Genomic DNA, 17860 nt, shown 5'->3' with positions numbered 1-17860 from the left:
AAACTTACCTCTGTTGATATACACGCTCAAGATTTGCAGAAACTATTGCTAGAGAGCATCACAGTAGTTAGATGTCGTCATCAGGTAGTATTAGATTCATGCACATATATTTTACTTTTATACATATTTATAATAAATATGCTTTTAAATGTCAAACAGCGATTCTGCTGGCACATTTCTGAAGAATGTACGTAGTATCGCTTTGGCATCAATAAGGATATTGAAACGTAAAAGCATTGTTGACGTCACGTTTTGATAGCAACGTTTTCGTCAATCTTCGTAACTTGACGGAAAATGTCGAAATACAATTGAAATGCGCACCTCTAACACCCTGCCCCTGGATCCGCGCCTGACAGGGAATAAAGGTAGCGCAGGACCATATACAGTAATAATTCATTGTTCGCAACGGACAGGACTGATGATGCCAAAAATATAAAGTACATAAAAAATATTCATTCATTAAAATAACAGCCTGGTTTTGTTTTTTTGTCACGTCTAAACAAGTTAAAATTAATTTCCACTCTGTATTATAGCTACCATCAGGCACGGCGGAGGGGGTGAGGGGTGGCAGCGGAGTCGGCTCTAAAGGTTCGAAAATAAATTGAATAAATTTGTAAGTGTATTTGGTGTGGCTCAGCTATATTAAAGGAACACACACACACACAGACACAGACACACACACACACACACACACACACACACACACACACACACAAGCACACACACACATGCATGCATACACACACACTCACACACATACACACACACATGCACACACACATACACACAGACACATACACACACACACATACACAGACAGACAGACATACAGACGCACATACACACACACGCATACACACGCACACACATACACACATTCACACTCACACAAACACACACACACACACATACACACATACGCACACACACACACACACACACACACACACAACACTTACATTAATGAAACTCGAAACAAACTTGGATTGGAAAACTATTGGTTAAGTCATAACATAACTAATAATTTAAAAAAGTGTTTATAAATATAGTATCTCAAATGTTAACTGACCAATATTTGCAAGTCTGGCGTGATAAGTTTAATACCTCTACAAAATGCATTTCTTATAGAGTATTCAAGACAACATTCTCATTTGAAAAGCATCTTCTTCAGTTACCTCATAAAATGTTAATTATTTTAAGTCACTTCTGAACAAGTAATCATTTGTTACCTTTCGAAACTGGGAGATGGCAAAATTTTGACTGAAAAGACAGACTATGTCCTCTATGTAACAGACTATGTCCTCTATGTAACAGACTATGTCCTCTATGTAACACCAATCTAGGTGATGAATTTCACTATCAATGTTGACTGAAAAGACAGACTATGTCCTCTATGTAACACCAATCTAGGTGATGAATTTCACTATCAATGTTGATTGAAAAGACAGACTATGTCCTCTATGTAACACCAATCTAGGTGATGAATTTCATTATCTTTTTCAGTGTCCATATTTTGATAATAACAGGAAATTATACATAAGTAAATCCTACAGTACTAGGCCAAACACCATCAAATAGAAACAGCTCTTTACTTCCCCAAAAGCGTCTGTTATTAAACAGCAATGTGTTTTTCTTGATAATTTTAATTCTGTATTTAAAGATATTTTTGAAAAGTAGTTATTTCGAATTATTGTATATATATATACCACAGTATATAAGATATTGTATTCTACTGTTCTGTAGTTTATTGTACTATTTTTGTTTTACTGCAGCTGCACGAAATGTTTGTAAATCACCTCCATGTATTACCGTATGGTGATCTGAGTGTGAATAAAGTTCGGTTCTGAAACGGATTGATTCGAATTCATCCGCGTTAAGCGGCTATGTGTCAGTAGTGGGTTCGAATCCCTGACCTGAACGCATAAAAAGTTCAAATTGCATTGTTTCACAGGTGTGGATTCTTGAAAAATAATGTACACTTAGACCTCACAGGTGACAGGTATGTATTAAACTGACCTCAATTCGAAATTGTTTCCGACATTAAACTTGAATGTTAGCGACTATAGTGTAAACGCGATAAGAAGAAACCGACAACTCAAAACCAGATGGTTACTCTACCATAAAAATATTTGTATCCAACACCGTTGAGCTCTGCACAGATATGATAATTTTCCAAAAATATATTCTCTGGGGATGTAGCTCAGATGGTAGAGCGCTCGCTTAGCATGTAATAGGTACGGTGATCGATGCCCTGCATCTCCAATTGTATTTTATTAATTTATTTCAGTATAATCAAAGGATATTACTCAACTCAACTACACTTTTGTATTATATGCTTTAAATTTTGAGTAAATATCGTTAGTCTTAGATAGTTTTGTTTAACGACACCACTAGAACACATTGCTTAATTAATCGTCAACTATTGGATGTCAAACATTTGGTAATTCTGAAATATAGTCTTAAAGAGAAAACCCGCAACAATTTTCCATTAGTAGCAAAGGATCTTTTATATGCACTTTCCAACAGCCAGGGAAGCACATACCACGGCCTTTGACCAGTTGTGGTGCACTGGTTGGAACGAGAAAGAACCCAATCAATTGAATGGATCCACCGAGGAGGTTCAATCCTTGATGGCTTGAGCCGCGGTCAGTTTGGGATCGATCCCCGTCGGTGGGCCCATAGGGCTATTTCTCGTTTCAGCCAGTGCACCACGCTTGGTATATCAAAGGTCGTGGTATGTGTTATCCTGTCTATGAGATGGTGCATATGAAAGATTCCTTGCTACTAATGGAAAAATGTAGCGGGTTTCATACTCAGATGAACGTAAAAGAAATAACAGACAATGAGTTAAACACAGGTACTTCGAATTTCGGAGGGGTTAATGTTTTCAGTCCTTAGATAATATTTCTTAAAGGGATATACCCTAGTTTTTAAACATTAAGGCATATGTTTGACTATTAGAGCCGTTTGTGATAACTGAAATCATACTTTACTTGGCGCATGTGAAAGATCCCTTGCTACTAATGGAAAAATGAAATCATACTTTACTTAGATTTTATTCTTTAGATTCTCCATTTCCGTACATTCGCAGTGTTTTTTGGTCATCCTAGTGTTTTTAATATCACAAAATGCATTTGTCATATTTTTAAAAACGCACGTGCGTCTGAAAAGTAACAGTTATGGAGTTTAGTTTTAATCTATTTTTAGAGGGTATTTCACCATTTCAAAGTCACAGACTCATGTTTCACTCAATTGTAACTTTATCCACATGTGTTACAGGTTTGTAGATTAACCAAACTTAGGGTGCATTTTCGTGGGCTGAAACTAGGGTTTGTCTCTTTAACTGAATTGAACTGAATTAATTAACCTCGCGAACAGTTCTTATAATCTCTATTGACGTAGTCAGGGGTTGGGAGCATAGGGCCCTGCCCCCTCCCCAATCACAGCTCCCCCACACTATCTGTTATATATGTCTTTCGCCCCACACACGACTCATTGAAAGTGTAGGTGCCTTCCTCCAATGTGGGTGCAGCCTACGCACCCTACGTCTTACTTCATCGGTCCTGGTAAACAAACTGTTAAAGGCATACTGTCAGAGATTTAAGGAGCTTATTTCTCTTTTAATTGATAATAAATAAAAATTACATTAAATTTTACAGACCAAATCTAACTATTGCATCACTTTAACTACATCATGATGGAGTAAAATCCATGTCAACTCTCTCAGCAATGTTAGTTTTTGAATTATGGACCATTGCCATAATTCAATTATTTTTTACAAAATGTCATTAATAAGTGGAGTATGGTGGTTACGTAGATGGTTGAATAAAGTACGTTTAGGGACAAATCAAATATATATATTTTTAAGTAATACTTTGTTAGGCCATGAAATAGGTCAGTGATCTGTGGCAGTATGCCTTTAAACAAAGAAACAAAGAAACAAAGAAACTTACCTCTATTGATATACACGCTCAAGATTTGCAGAAACTATTGCTACAGAACACCACAGTAGTTAGGCCTTGATGTCGTCATTAGGTAGTGTTAGATTCATGCACAGATATTTTACATTTATACACATTTATAATAAATATGCTTTATAAATATCAAACAGCGATTCTGCTGGCACATTTCTGAAGAATGTACGTAGTATCGCTTTGGCATCAATAAGTATATTGAAACGTTAAAGCATTGTTGACGTCACGTTTTGATAGCAATATATATGTATATGGTCCTGCGCCACCTTTATTCCCTGTCAGGCGCGGGTCCAGGGGCAGGGTGCTGGAGGTGCGCATTTCAATTGTATTTCGACATTTTCCGTTACGAAGATTGCCGAAAACGTTGCTATCAAAACGTGACTATTTATTTTTTGGGGGGGAAGGGGGGAAGGGGAGAGGTGCGGGTAGAAAAATTAATATATTAGTTATGAAACAACAAGAATTAAAAAAAATTCAGTAGTAGAAAATAAAATTATTAGGATGTATTTTTTAAAATTTATTTATTTATTTTTGGAGGGGGGGGGGGGATTTATATTTTAGTTATTATGCAACTTTGAGCCTGCCGCTTTAAGAGAGTGCATCTGAAAAGTGCAATCTCGGATTTTATATGTATTATTTATCCATCTAGTATAGACCATGCTTTCCGTCTATATGGGCGAGAGTCTATGATTTGTTATGAACTGGAGGGCGGGGTGTAGCACAGTGGTAAAGCGCTCGCTTGATGCTCGGTCGGTTTGGGATCGATCCCCGTCGGTGGGCCCATTGGGCTATTTCTCGTTCCAGCGAGTGCACCACGACTGGTATATCAAAGGTCGTGGTATGTACTACCCTGTCTGTGGGATGGTGCATATATAATAAAAGATCCCTTGCTACTAATGGGAAAATGTAGCGGGTTTCCTCTCTAAGACTATATGTTTGACATCCAATAGCCGATGATTAATAATCAATGTGCTCTAGTGGTGTCGTTAAAGAAAACAAACTTATTTACAAAGAGGAAACGTTTTAGAATTTCAAACAATAAGCTCCCGATTGATAGGGTAGATGGAATAGTGTTTCACTACAAAACCTATTATATTCATTATTTAATAATTACAACATAGGAGACGACATCCATCACGTAAGTTTTTGTTGCTTATGTCGGCCACACGTATTTAACTCATTCATTTATTTATAGCTGGTTGGATGTAGCCCAGTGGTAGAGCGCTCGCTCGATGTGCGGTCGGTCTGGGATTGATCCCCGTCGGTGGGCCCATTGGGCTATTTCTCGTTCCAACTAGTGCACCACGACTGGTACATCAAAAGCCGTGGTATGTGCTATCCTGTCTGTGGGGGTGGTGCATATAAAAGATCCCTTGCTGCTAATCGAAAAAGAGTAGCCCATGAAGTGGCGACAGCGGGTTTCCTCCCTCAATATCTGTGTGGTCCTTAACCATATGTCCGACACCATATAACCGTAAATAAAATGTGATGAGTGCGTCGTTAAATAAAACATTTCCTTCCTTGCTTCATTCATTTTAAAGAAGAACTTCCCCTCCTCAGTGTGATCATCTGAAGCCGACGAGAAATGATATATTTGGCAATTTCATTAAAATTAGCTCCACTGGTAATTTTAATCAGATTGTATATTTGGCAACAGAAATGTTTTAGAATCTTTTAAATTCCAACCAGAATTAATTTTAAAGTTTTTAAAACACTTAGATTTCTAAACAACATTTTAAAATATACATTATTATATAAATAATATTTTCATATACTTACCTTTTGTGACATCCAATAGCCAATGTGTATTTTGTGCTAGGGTGTCGTTAAATATTCATTCATTCATTCATTCATTTATTCATTCATGCATTGTTGTTTTTGTTGTTGTTGGGTTGGGTTTTTTTTGTTGTTTTGGAATAAAAGAAATCGTTATTTAATATATTTCAGCCTAAAACAAATGTATCAAAAATAAACTCTAAAAACTGGCACCTTAAATAAAATGTTCAATATTTCGTAGCTTATTTGTGAATGTTTACACAACCTCTGGTCGATATTCAATGTATTTTTGTACTTATATGCAAGTAATTGTACACCCACCGACTTATTATTACAATAGCATTCATGTCCTAAGTAAATACCCTATGTTGTCGTAAACTAGAACCTGAGATGTTAGAAAATAAAATTCAATGCGGGAGACGTCCCGAGTCAGAACCTCTATCTTATCTCGGGGTGGACGTGTTCGAAAAAAAAGAAAGAAAAAAAAAGAAGTATGAAATGACCTTTAATTGAACAGCCGTCGACCTACATCTATACGAATGGCCATATTATTGCAAGGTCAACAAATATTTGAGCCTCAGTGGAGGTCGGTCCATACTCCCCGACACTCCAGCCCATGGGCGGATCCAGGAAATATTTTTAGGGGGGGACCAAAAAAGAAGGGCACATTGACTCGTCAAAAGGGCACCTTACTACAAGTTTTGATATTTACAATTAATATGAATTCCTACAGTTCTACGTCATAATATACTAGCAATAATGAAGTAAATTGGCGTCACTCGCGTTAGAACCTCAATGGGGCCCCATTGAGACTCAATAACACAGACACATATCTGCAAGCTTGCGCATGTACACGAAAATCTTGATTTCATTTATCTACAATATAATTATTGTTTACTTAAAAAAAAAAAAATTCTACAAACAAAAAGGGCACTTGGAAATTTTGAGGGCACTTGAACAATTTTGGGGGGGGGACGCGTCCCCCTGGTCTCCCCCCCCCCCCCCCCCTTGGATCCGCCCATGCAGCCTACTACACTAACACCGTTACGATTCTACAACGTTGACGACCCAAAAATATTTGGTGACAATTCGGACCATCATCATCATGTAAACAGGTCTAGACACTGATGACGAATATAGGTTAAGGAAAGAAGGAAATGTTTTATTTAACGACACACTCAACACATTTTATTTACGGTTATGTTGCGTCAGACATATGGTTAAGGACCACACAGATTTTGAGAGAAAACCCGCTGTCGCCACTACATGGGCTACTTTTTCCGATTAGCAGCAAGATCTAGTTGCGCTTCCCACAGGCAGGATAGCACAAACCATGGCCTATGGTCGGTTTTCAAAAAAAAAGGGGGGGGGGGGGGGGGGTGTCTAAATATGATGACTGAGCTCTCCTTTTACACAGAACAGTCAATATAAAGGTTATGGTCGGTTTTCAAAAAAAAAAGAGGGTGTGTGTGTGTGTGTGTGTGTGTGTGTGTGTGTGTGTCTAAATATGATGACTGAACTCTCCTTTTACACAGAACAGTCAATATAATCACGTTTCCCCTTAAAGGTTATGGTCGGTTTTCAAAAAAAAAAAAGGGGGTTGGTGTCTAAATATGATGACTGAACTCTCCTTTTACACAGAACAGTCAATATTATCACGTTTCCCCTTAAAGGTTATGGTCGGTTTTCAAAAAAAAAAAGGGGGTTGGTGTCTAAATATGATGACTGAACTCTCCTTTTACACAGAACAGTCAATATTATCACGTTTCCCCTTAAAGGTTACGGTCGGTTTTCAAAAAAAAAAGGGGGGGGGGGTCTAAATATGATGACTGAACTCTCCTTTTACACAGAACAGTCAATATAATCACGTTTCCCCTTAAAGGTTATGGTCGGTTTTCAAAAAAAAAAGTGTGTGGGGTGGGGGGGTGGGGGTGGGGGTGGGGGTGTCTAAATATGATGACTGAGCTCTCCTTTTACACAGAACAGTCAATATAAAGGTTATGGTCGGTTTTCAAAACAAAGAGGGTGTGTGTGTGTGTGTGTGTGTGTTTGTGTGTGTGTGTGTGTGTGTGTGTGTCTAAATATGATGACTGAGCTGTCCTTTTACACAGAACAGTCAATATAATCACGTTTCCCCTTAAAGGTTATGGTCGGTTTTCAAAAAAAAAAGGGCGGGGGGGGGGGGGGGGGGGGGGGTACAAACTACTAGACCCCCCCCCTGGATCCGTTACTGTGCTGTATACGATTTACAATTTTAAAATATGAACGAAGTAATGTGAGATGTATCTTTATAATTCCCGTATTTTTACATTCAACATCAATTTATACCATTTAAGTAACCATTATAATTATTATTAGCTTTGTTTAAGAAAATTCAATATTTAATTTCTTTAAAATGCAATTATGATGGCCCAATGTTTGGTGTATTCTGTAGAATGTAATGGTTGTTTATAAACAGCATGTCAAAAATCAACTCAACGGTTTTGTCCACTACCCTGTGTCTGGTTTTATCATAAGATATAGTTAAAATAATGTACGGTTTAGTTTTTCTGTGTATTCCTATTAAACAAAATATTGAATGTTTTCTTGTTTGCTGTTTTCTCGTGTGGTTTTTTTTTTTTTTTTTTTTTTTTTTTTTTGTTGTTTTTTTGTTGGGTTTTTTGTTGTTGTTGTTTTTTTGTTGTTGTTTTGTTTAGTTTTTTGTTGTTGTTGGGGGTTTGTTTTTGGTTGTTGTTTTTTTTTTTTTTTTTTTTTTTTTTTTTTTTTTTTGGGGGGGGGGGGGGGATTTTGGGGTCTTTTTAACAGCTGATATTTTTAGCTGAAAGCGATGCAACCTTTCTCCCGTGTTTATTTGTAAAAGCAAATTTGACTCTTGACCCTGCATTCAACCATATTATAAACCATGTACAAAATGTTTAAAAATCAGTAGTGCATTTAACATTAATACTGGAAACATAGATATGGGACAAATAATTTTAAAATAATTTTTAAAATGTAACAACAACAACAACAATAAATAAAGTACACAAATGTAAACAATCGACTAAATAAATAACTAGTGCAATATAATTAATTTCTATTCCTTGACATTAAAGGGGCATACACTAGTTTCTAAACACTAAGGCATATTTATTTTTTTACTATTAGTGCTGTTTTAGATAACTGAAATCATACTTTTACTTAGATTTTATTGTTTAGATTATCCATTTCCGTACATTCGAAGTGTTTTTGGTCATTCTGGTGATTTTAATATCACAAAATGCATTTCTCATATTTATTTATTTTTAAAACGCACGTGCGTCTGAGAAGTAACAGTTATACAGAGTCGAGTTTTAGTCTATTTTTAGAGGGTATTTCACCATTTCAAAGTCACAGACTCAGGTTTCACTCAGTTGTAACTTTATCCAAATGTGTTACAGGTTTCTAGATTAACAAAACGTGGTGTTAATTTTCACGGGTGCAAACTTGGTTCTGTCTCTTTAAAAGTTTTCTATATCACAGTTACAAATGACAGGTATTTCGTTAGTTTTACATTTAACTGCAAATGAATCAATCCCATAGTACCCATACACAATGTTATATATAACTCACGAATATTGAAATTGTAATATGCTTATACCGTGTAACGAGTCGTAAAACAAATCGTAAATCGTAAAACAATCTTAGGAAATCGGCGAATCTACAACATCTGACAACATCAGCCTGGCATTTTTCACAATATATTTGATGCGTGATCGATCTAATATCGATTCCCGTCGGTGGACCCATTGGGCTATTTCTCGTTCCAGTCAGTGCTCCACAACTGGTGTAACAAAGGCTGTGGTATTTACTATCCTGTCTGTGGGATGGTGCATATAAAAGATCCCTTGCTGCTAATCGAAAAAGAGTATCCCATGAAGTGGCGACAGCGGGTTTCCGCTCTCAATATCTGCTGTGTGGTCCTTAACCGTATGTCCGACGCCATATAACTAAATAAAATGTGTTGAGTGCGACGTTAAATAAAACATCCCCCCCCCCCCCCCCCCCCCCCCCCCCTCCACCTCACATTCAACTTCCATACCTTTTGAATGGACTCAGTCTTCCAAGACCCAGACCGTGCACTCGCGGGGGACATTAACTGTAAACACAAAACCAGTGAAATAAAATACAGGTTTTTATTTAAATAACGTTCATTTTTTAATTTTACAAAATATACATATATACAATATAACGGGTATTGTTTGGGCGTTTCCAATATAATTCACGTGTTCCGAGGCAGCCAATGGCTATCGGCGTTGCGTCCCATGTAGGCGGGCCATTGTTGTTGGTCATATGGTAAAATATGGGCGCATCGTTTTCCCTGATTGGTTGCTTTCGTAAGAGTGGCATTCGAGCATGTGCATTTGATACGTAATCTGAAATAAATAGTTACTGTTATTAGTTTCATAGTAATGAATAGTTTCATTATTTCCATTTTCATATAATGAAACTGTATTCACAGACAAACACATACACATACACAGAGAGAGAGAGAGAGAGAGAGAGAGAGAGAGAGAGAGAGAGAGAGAGAGAGAGAAAGAGAGAGGAGAGAGAGAGAGAGAGAGAGAGAGAGAGAGAGAGAGAGAGAGAGAGAGAGAGAGAGAGAGAGAGAGAGAGAGAGAGAGAGAGAGACAGAGAGAGACAGAGATAGAGGGAAGAGAGAGACAATAGTGTGCGTGTGTGTGTGTGTGTGTGTGTGTGAGAGAGAGAGAGAGAGAGAGAGAGAGAGAGAGAGAGAGAGAGACGTAGAGGGATAGAGATAGGCAAATAAGGATTGAGAGAGACAGAGAGAAATAGAGATGGGCGGGGGGGTGGGGGGTGGAGGAGACTATGATAGTAGTACCTCTACTAGTGTGTGTTATTGTGGTAGCTATGGTTACCTGTACATGGTCATCTGTCCCATGTGCACGTCGTAGGGGTTGTAGGACGTCTGCGACTCGTAGACGCCGTCGTCGTGTAGTTGGTGATCACTCGCCTTCAGACATTCCTGAGTGACAGTGTGTTCATACGAGTCTTCGTCCAATCCGTAGTATTTACCTACAATCATTACACACACCAAATATTTCTATCATCAACACACACATCAAATAGTTACACCACCAACACGTATTACGTGACATCAGTCGTGGATATTACGTGACATCAGTCGTGGGTATTACGTGACATCAGTCGTGGGTATTACGTGACATCAGTCACAGGTGTTAAGTGACATCAGTCGCAGGTATTAAGTGACATCAGTTGCGGGTATTAAGTGACATCAGTCGTGGGTATTACGTGACATCAGTTGCGGGTATTAAGTGACATCAGTCGTGGGTATTATGTGACATCAGTCGCGGGTATTAAGTGACATCAGTCGTGGGTATTATGTGACATCAGTCGCGGGTATTAAGTGACATCAGTCGCGGGTATTAAGTGACATCAGTCATGGGTATTACGTGATATTAGTCGTGGGTATTACTTGGCATCAGTCGTGGGTATTACGTGACATCAGTCGTGGGTATTACTTGACATCAGTCGCGGGTATTATTTGACATCAGTCGTGTGTATTACGTGACATCAGTCGCGGGTATTACTTGGCATCAGTCGTGGGTATTACTTGGCATCAGTCGTGGGTATTACGTGACATCAGTCGCGGGTATTATTTGACATCAGTCGCGGGTATTACTTGGCATAAGTCGTGGGTATTATGTGACATCAGTCGCGGGTATTAAGTGACATCAGTCATGGGTATTACGTGATATTAGTCATGGGTATTACTTGGCATCAGTCGTGGGTATTACGTGACATCAGTCATGGGTATTACTTGACATCAGTCGCGGGTATTATTTGACATCAGTCGTGTGTATTACGTGACATCAGTCGTGGGTATTATTTGACATCAGTCGTGTGTATTACGTGACATCAGTCGCGGGGTATTATTTGACATCAGTCGCGGGTATTATTTGACATCAGTCGCGGGTATTATTTGACATCAGTCGTGGGTTTATGTGACATCAGTCGTGGATCATCTTTTATATGCACCATTCCACAGACATACCACGGCCTTTGATATACCAGTCGTGGTACACTGGCTGGAATTGTAATTTTTGAAATATATTCTTTAGTGGTGAAGGATTTTTTATATGCACCATCCAACAGACAGGATTGCACAGAACATGGCCTTTGATATGCCACTGGCTGGAATGAGAAATACCTCAATGGGACAACCAACAGGACTCGATCTTAGACCGACCGCGCATCAGGGAGTAAACTAGGTGAGTCGGTTATAATTAGAATAGAATAGCAACAAGCACTGAAAATAAGTTTCAGTCACAGGCATAAGGGCCTCCCATTTCTGTAGGGGGGGGGGGGGGGGGGCAGGCTGGCTTTTGCCCGAATTAAAAGAATATGCCCGAATCTTGGAGAAATCATTTAATCATATTAGCATTATTACCAAACAACTATATAGGGTTGCAAACGAATCACTACACATTTGTACATGGTTTACAACTACGTTTGAGGGTAGAATGATGGAAATACATGGTGAAAAGGTCTCGGGTTAGCACATTTTGCCCAGATATCTGTATAATTTTTGCCCGAATTTGAGGTTTCGCTCCAGCACCGGGGGAGGGAGATGTCAGTTGCCCACCCTACCCCCATGTCTCGTACGGTTATAGGTTCAGTCGTTGCCCTAATATATGCTCAACCCACCCCTATCTGCTACATCCCCCTCCTCCCACCTCAGCCCGGCCCCCACTTTATACACTTCTAACACTTACTTTTCGGATCAAATCGTGTCTCAGCTTTCGAGAGTTTGTCGGAAATACATTTGCGGTCTTGCGGAAGAATGGCCTGAGTTTTGGCGGGGAAGAACCAGTAGGTGGCGAAGATGATGTCCACGCTGTGGTTGAAGTCGGCGTGGTCCGGTGGCAACGTCGTCGGCGCAATCGTACCCGTCGACAGCAGCCGCTGCAGGCCGTGGTTGTCATGGGGACCGACATGGCGGCGGTCACGACCTAAAATGTCATTTTTTTCAGTGGGGTTGCCGTGGGAACCAACATGACGGCGATGACGATCTAAAAGGTTTATATTTTCAGTGGGGTTGCCATGGAAACCAACATGGCGGCGGTGACGATATAAAAGGTTTGTTTTTTCAGTGGGGTTGTCATGGGAACCAGCATGACGGCGGTCACGATGGAAACTTTTAATTTTTTCGTTTCCTTCAACGTCGTTTTCGCTCTGTCGTTCGCTCTCGCGTTTTCTTCTCTTCATGAAGAACATTTTATGACGCTTTCTGTCTTCCTTGCGTCGTCTGTCCATCTCCTCTACGAGCCGTTTCCTAAGAGAATCAAGACTTCGCTTACTGAATAACTTTGAATATTCCTCAGCACCTCCAACACTTCGTTTGTGCTTCATGTGATAGTAATGCATTTTGCTTTTGTCCTTCTGTGACGCGTTCGACCTCTTCTGGGAGTATTTGTAAGTGGGGTAACGGTTATACTTCTCCTCCTCCCCCTCATACTCGTCGGTGGGGGGGTCATAGTACGGGTTGTTTTGTACCTGAGTAGCAGGCAGGTTGTACCAGTAATGGTTATTAGCGTTAGGGTACGCGTCGTCGCGACCGTAGTCCGTTCGGTCCTCATATCCCGCCGTGCTGTCCGGCCAGCCGCTTCTATCCAGAGGGCGCTGTCTACTTCCGCCCCAGAGATCGGGACGCCGTCTGCTTCCGATTGGGTCCCGATCGATGGGAATTCTAGACAAAGACCCGAGTGTCCGGTCACGTGACGGATTTGGAAATCTCTGCTGAAAAGATGGACCTTTTTTCGAATTTGATGACGTCATCTGGTTTCTGTAATGCGCGTCTTTTGAGATGAATTCTCCGCCGTGATGCTGTGACGTGGTCGTGTCGGCAGTCTAAAACACAGAAAATAATCACGTGATTTAGATTTTATTCAATGCTGACATTAGTGCCTTAATTCATGGGCGGATTATGCTTTAAGTAAAGTGTGTGGGGGGGGGGGGGGGGGGGGGGGTCCGAAACAATATGTAAATGTTTATAATTTGAAATTGTAAATTTTACGTGGACATCAATTTAGATCTACTTGGTGGGGTTGGGTTGTTTTAGCCGGGGGAGGAGGGGGGGGGGGGGTCCGTGCAACTGGGAAACCCCCATAATCCGCCCCTGCTTATCTACGCAAAATATAAAAACACAACCGCCTTAGTTTAAAGGTCCTTTTTTGTCTAGCTTGGGAAGAGCTTACATACTTTATACTACCTCTCCTCCCCAAACTCGAATATTTTGGCTTCTTACGACCAAGGTAACACGCTAACAGCACTGGTCAAGATATATTAAACATCATATAACCATAGATAAAAATGTGTTGGGGCCTTTAAAAAAATCCGGGAACCCGACCCCACCTAGAACAAATGACTGACCCAATTTAATTTTTAACATTTTTTTTATGGTTTATAATTTCTGTTTTCGACGTGTTTTTTTTTTTTTTATTAATAAGAAGGTGAAAATGGTTCATACATAATATTTATCGAGACGCGTATTAGTGAATGTAGGAAAACCAAACCAAAAACAACCCCAAAGCCCCTCCGCCCCCTCCCCCATTATGGGCTCCCATTTTTATAGGGGTGCAGGCCAATTTTTGCCCGAATTCAACGGAAATGTCCGAATCTGAATAACAACATTTATTCGTATTAACTATACTGCCAAGCAGATATATAGTGTTTCAAACAAATCACTATGCATTTTCACCTGGATTACAAATAATATTGTGGATGGAATGATGGAAATACATGGTAAAAAGGTTTCAGACCAACTTATTTTACCCAAATTTCTCTATCATTTTGACCCAAATGTTCTTTGTTTCTTTTTTCTGCCACTGATAGCTACAGAATCAATGTTTCGTTTGTCCGTTTTCTTCGTACTAAAGGAAATGTTTTATTTAAGGAAGCACTTAATACATTTTATTTACGGTTATATGGCGTCAGACATATGGTTAAGGACCACATAGATATTGAGAGAGGAAACCCGCTGTCGTCCACTTCACGAGCTACTCTTTTTCGATAAGCATCATGGGATCTTTTATATGACCCATCTCACAGGAAGGATAGTACATACCACGGCCTTTGTTACACCAGTTGTGGAGCACTGGCTGGAACGAGAAATAGTCCAATGGGCCCACCGACGGGGATCAATCCTATATCGATCGCGCAACTAGCAAGCGCTGTACCAAAAAGCTACGTCCCATCCCTCTTCGAACTACGTTCGCACCGAGTCAAAGTCGACGTACATGGTAAATGGCTCTTACTTTGAATTTGTTGTATGGTTTCTGCTCTTCTGCACGTGCAGATAGTGACGCGTAGTATTGGTAATTCTCGAGATGTTCCGGGTGTTTCCGTACAAAGTCGATCGCTTCTTCCGTTGTGTTGATCCATACCGACTTCTCTACTTCCACTCTATCACCTGAATGGATGGGTGAATGAATGAATGAATGAATGAATGAATGAATGAATGGATGGATGAATGGATGAATGGGTGAATGGATGAATGAATGAATGGATGAATGAATGGATGGGTGAATGAATGAATGAATGAATGAATGAATGAATGGATGGATGAATGAATGGATGGGTGAATGAATGAATGAATGAATGAATGAATGAATGGATGGATGAATGAAGAATGAATGAATGAATGAATGAATGAATGAATGGATGGATGGATGAATGGATGAGTGGAAGGATGGATGGATGGATGGATGAAATAATACTTTACTTAGAGATTTTGTTGTTTAGATTATCCATTTCTATATATTCGAAATATTTTTGGTCATCTTGGTGTTTTTAATATCACAAAATGCATTGCTCATATTTTTAAAAACGCACGTACGTCTGAGAAGTAACAGTTATGGAGTCGAGTTTTAGTCTATTTTTTGAAGGTATTTCACCATATCAAAGTCACAGACTCATGTTTCACTGAATTGTAACTTTATCCAAATGTGTTACAGGTTTGTAGATTAACTAAACGTAGTGTGCATTTTCATGGGCTGAAACTAGGGTCTGTCCCTTTAATTAATTATTTTATAAGAAGATGAGTAATATTAAATTAGGTGATAGGTTAAATTAGGTTAAAACATAAAAGGAAACAATGTCATATAAATAAAATAATAAATGAATAATGAAAATTAATGAAGGAATATATCAATAAATGAATTACTAAACAGATAAAACAAAAATAAATAATAAACAAATAAATCAATCAATCAATCAATCAATCAATCAATCAATAGTCTCTTTTGCTTCACCTATTTGTATGTTATAAAATATTTTTAGAAACCCAAACAAAACAACCATCTTCCGTGTAATAGAGCGTACATTCGACTATTACAAAATTTATTTATCAAATTTAAAAAAAAAAAAAAAAAAAAAAAAAAAAAAAAAGATTACAGTTCAGTTCAACTTTATTTTCGTGCTTATATCCAATTAAGGTTCAAACACGCTGTCCTGGGCACACACACCTCCGCTATCTGAGTTGTATGTCCAGAACAGTGGGTTAGTTGTTAGTTGTTAGTGAGAGACAAGAGGGTGTAGTGGTCTTACGCCTACCCACTGAGTCGTCAAAATTCGCTCGGGGTGGGAGCCGGTACAGAGCTGCGAACCCACTACCGACCATTCTTATTCCTAATGGCTTAACCACGACGCCACCGAGGCCAGTCCATTGACTACAGGTAGGTAGGTAAATTTTTACATGCTTATATGCCACTAGAGGTTCAAGCATAATTGACTACAGACAGTATCAAATATTTTTAAGCCTACCTGAGTAATACACAGCGACACCTGGTGAGCGGAAATTCCGACCAGTGGCGAACATCTTACTGAACCCATTCGTCTTAAAGCGGAGATGACAGAAGTCCGATCGGCTCTGTTCGTGAACATTCGTCCCTATGAAACAAAGTAAAATATTATTTATTTGACGTATTAGCCCGTAAGAACGATATCGACTTTGTTCGTGAAAGTTCGTTTTTGTTAAACTAGTACATAACATCTTACGAAGATGACAGAAGTGTAATAGGCTTTGTTCGTGAACTTTCGTCTCTTTTACTTAAGGTGTAGTTTGTCCAACAAGAGAAAAGATTTGTTTTGTTTAACGACACCACTGGAGCACATTGATTAATTAATCATCAGCTATTGGATGTCAACATTTGGTAACAATGACTCGTAATCATCAGAGGAAACCTGCTACATTTTTCCTAATGCAGCAAGGGGTCTTTTATATGCACTTTTCCACAGACATGAAAGCACATACCACGACCTTTGACCAGTTGTGGTGCACTAGTTGGAACAAGAAAAACCCAATCAGTTGAATGGATCCACAGAAGCGATTCGATCCTGCGACGCAAGAACCTTAGGCGAGCGTTCAACCGACTGAGCTAAATCCCACCCCTGGTACACTGGGGAGGGGGGGGGGGGTCGATCCTACCACACGAGCACTCTACCCTCTGAGCTAGATCTCGCGCCTTCCCGGCTCGTGAGCGGGGGAGGGGGGGGGGTCGGTGGAGGGTTTCGGGGGTTGAATCCCTCCCCCCGATCAAGTAAATTTTATTTTATTTTTCAATATATTTTCCCATGGAGCATAATGACTCGATACCCCTATAAACTGTGTTCGCTAGTTTAGATCACCCACCCCCACCACCACCTCGCCCTGCCCATCCCCCCGTCCGTCTGTGTGTGTGTGTGTGTGTAATAAAAATTCGAGACTCACCCTTGACAAACGTGAACTCTCCCCCCTCCCCCTCATGCTGCTCACAGTCGGCCACCCAGTGCAAGAAGACGTCATTGCCGTAACCTTCCATGCTGATAGTCAGGGGAGACGACTGCGTCCCCACGGTGTCACGGATAAATGGCGTGATTAAAGGCGTTCCAGTCCGTCCGTCGAGAACTGTCGTCTGACAAATGGAAAATTTATATTATGTCTGATATGATGAGAGTGAGATACTAAATAATATAATACTTGAAGAAAAGAAAAGAAAGATGAAAATGAGTACAGTAATAAATAAAAGAAATTGAGAGAGAGAGAGAGAGAGAGAGAGAGAGAGAGAGAG

At 39.6% G+C, this 17860-nt stretch overlaps 1 protein-coding gene across 1 annotated transcript in view; it reads right to left on the bottom strand.

The window, feature by feature from the left end:
• Positions 1-9890: 9890 nt before the first annotated feature.
• The window catches only part of LOC121386932, a 33887-nt gene continuing 25917 nt past the window's right edge, over positions 9891-17860 (bottom strand). Inside the window, exons 8-13 of the mRNA XM_041517983.1 lie at positions 17521-17704; positions 16575-16700; positions 15068-15222; positions 12527-13661; positions 10649-10805; positions 9891-10144 (exon numbers count right to left, since the gene is read on the bottom strand). Of these exons, the coding sequence (XP_041373917.1) occupies positions 9991-10144; positions 10649-10805; positions 12527-13661; positions 15068-15222; positions 16575-16700; positions 17521-17704 (1911 nt within the window). The 3' untranslated portion in view covers positions 9891-9990. The remainder of the gene's footprint in view (positions 10145-10648; positions 10806-12526; positions 13662-15067; positions 15223-16574; positions 16701-17520; positions 17705-17860) is intronic.

This window comes from Gigantopelta aegis, chromosome 12, assembly GCF_016097555.1.
Source record: "Gigantopelta aegis isolate Gae_Host chromosome 12, Gae_host_genome, whole genome shotgun sequence".
NCBI classification, from domain to species: Eukaryota; Metazoa; Mollusca; class Gastropoda; order Neomphalida; family Peltospiridae; genus Gigantopelta; species Gigantopelta aegis.
This window is presented reverse-complemented; position numbering and strand designations above follow the sequence as displayed.